Here is a 2,302-nt window from a genome sequence, read left to right as displayed (position 1 = left end):
TATTCTCTTCCTTTCTTTCTTGCTAAAGATGTGTTAACATCTCTGCTTACCTATTGATGTTTGGAAAATCAGAGTCAATTGAAATGATCAGTAAAGTTATTCCCAGGGATGGGGAAGAGAAGAGGGAAATTTAACCTATTGGTATTAATTTAAATTCCATCAAATACATAGGATGCTAGTTCTTGGCATCTTTTATGTAAAGAAAAATGCAAAGCATTGTTATATCTTAATGATCTAAATTACTGTGTTTATGCACAAACAGGCTCACATACAAACTCATACACACATTGACAGGACACTTCCTTTAAATACAAATATTTTATCCACATTTCACATGCATATTTGGGGGAATTTACACATATGGTATATTTATACATCTGGTATATCACTTATTAATATTTTCCACAATCATCTGTTTTATTCTTGTAATTGGTTATATTTCCATTTGGAGTTAATGGCTGTTGTGTGAGCAGTTTTAAATAAATATTACAGGAAAAAGACATTCCCAACCGAAACCACCAAAGTTAGGCAGAACTGGAGACTGGTTTCCAAAAGTGAATATTGAATATTCCTCTTTTAAAATTCTGCATGGGAGAGCCTGGTTGGCTCATTCAGTAGAGCATGTACTCCGGATCTCCAGGTTGTGAGTTCGAGCCCCACATTGGGTGTAGAGATTACTTAAAAATAAAATCTTAAAAAAAAACTCTGCATGAAAGTTTTACCCTTGCAAAAATACATTTGTGGAAAAATGGAATTCAACCAATTCTCAACTAGCATCCTATACAGAGCAGAATACCGTGATTTACTGTTTCTGGAAAGAAAGACATTTAATCTTCAATTACGTGTTTGCAATGAAAAACATCACGAAATGACAAAAAAACAAAAAACCAAAAAACCCTCTACATCAATGGAAAATGTGAAGACCTAATCATTTTTACAGTTACACATTCATGCACATGGTGTCGCTCTTCACTGAGAACATTTCCCAGAAAGTGCCCTCGCTTCCTCCTTCCTGCAGAAAATTTGGCAGATAATGGGAAACCTCTAGTGAATCCTCCCCCAGAGCCCGTGAGAGTCAGTTTGAGGTAAGGTATAACTTATACTTCAGATATCTTTGAATCCTTTTGCGTGTATCATGCTGTTCTCCTGGAGAGGAGGCCCAGGAGTCCAGAGTCTGCTGCTCTCACTTCTACTTCTCGCAGCCTGGAAAGCAGGGAGTGGCCAGGTTCACTACTCAGTCCTGGAGGAGGCCAAACACGGAACCTTCGTGGGCCGCATCGCCCAGGACTTGGGGCTGGAGCTGGCGGAGCTGGTGCCGCGCCTGTTCCGGGTGGCGTCCAAAGGCCACGGAGACCTTCTGGAGGTAAATCTGCAGAATGGCATTTTGTTTGTGAATTCTCGGATCGACCGGGAGGAGCTGTGCGGGCGGAGCGCGGAGTGCAGCATCCACCTGGAGGTGATCGTGGACAGGCCGCTGCAGGTTTTCCATGTGGAGGTGGAGGTGAAGGACATTAACGACAACCCGCCTGTGTTCCCTGAAAATAAGAAAAGAATAATCATTGCAGAATCTAGACCCCCAGAAACTCGGTTTCCACTAGATGGCGCATCCGATGCAGATATCGGAGTAAACTCGGCCTTGATCTACCGAATTGATCCCAACGAGTATTTCGCTTTGGACACACAAAACAATCGTGAAGAAATGTCTTCGTTGTCACTTGTATTGAGGAAATCACTGGACAGAGAGCAAATTCAGGAGCATAGCTTATTATTGACAGCCAATGATGGGGGTAAACCGGAGCTAACCGGTACAGTTCAGTTGCTGATTACAATTTTGGACGTGAATGACAATGCCCCAGAATTTGACCAGTATATTTATAAAGTGACAGTGTTAGAGAACGCATTTAATGGAACATTAGTGATTAAGCTAAATGCCACAGATCTTGATGATGGTACGAATGGAGACATAATCTATTCATTTAGAAAGCCTGTATCGCCTGCGGTGTTGCATGCATTTATCATAAATCCCAACAGTGGGGAAATTAGAACAAGAGGTAAACTAGATTTCGAAGAAAAGAAGTTGTATGAAATATCGGTGGAGGCAATAGACAAGGGGAATATTCCAATGGCAGGTCATTGTACCGTTTTGGTAGAAATACTAGATATAAATGATAACACCCCAGAAATTACCATCACTTCTCTGTCGCTCCCCGTGAGAGAGGATGCTCAGGTGGGCACTGTCATCGCCCTGATCAGAGTGTCCGACCGTGACTCTGGTGCCAACGGGCAGGTGACCTGCTCACTA

At 42.1% G+C, this 2,302-nt stretch overlaps 1 protein-coding gene across 1 annotated transcript; it reads left to right on the top strand.

Annotated features, from left to right (window-relative positions):
- Positions 1-666: 666 nt before the first annotated feature.
- Positions 667-2,296, top strand: LOC141372207 (protocadherin alpha-13-like; the record flags this gene model as incomplete). Its single annotated transcript, XM_073890718.1, has 1 exon — positions 667-2,296. A coding segment is annotated over exon 1 (1,161 nt), but the record flags the coding sequence as incomplete, so codon positions are not given.
- Between the last annotated feature and the right edge of the window lie 6 nt (positions 2,297-2,302).

The sequence above is a fragment of the Callorhinus ursinus genome, unplaced genomic scaffold (genome assembly GCF_003265705.2).
Source record: "Callorhinus ursinus isolate GAN/ISIS: 27379988/994484 unplaced genomic scaffold, GSC_fseal_2.0 scaffold2624, whole genome shotgun sequence".
NCBI lineage: Eukaryota > Metazoa > Chordata > Mammalia > Carnivora > Otariidae > Callorhinus > Callorhinus ursinus.
The sequence above is the reverse complement of the archived record's forward strand: the minus strand, read 5'-3'. Positions and strand labels throughout refer to the sequence as shown.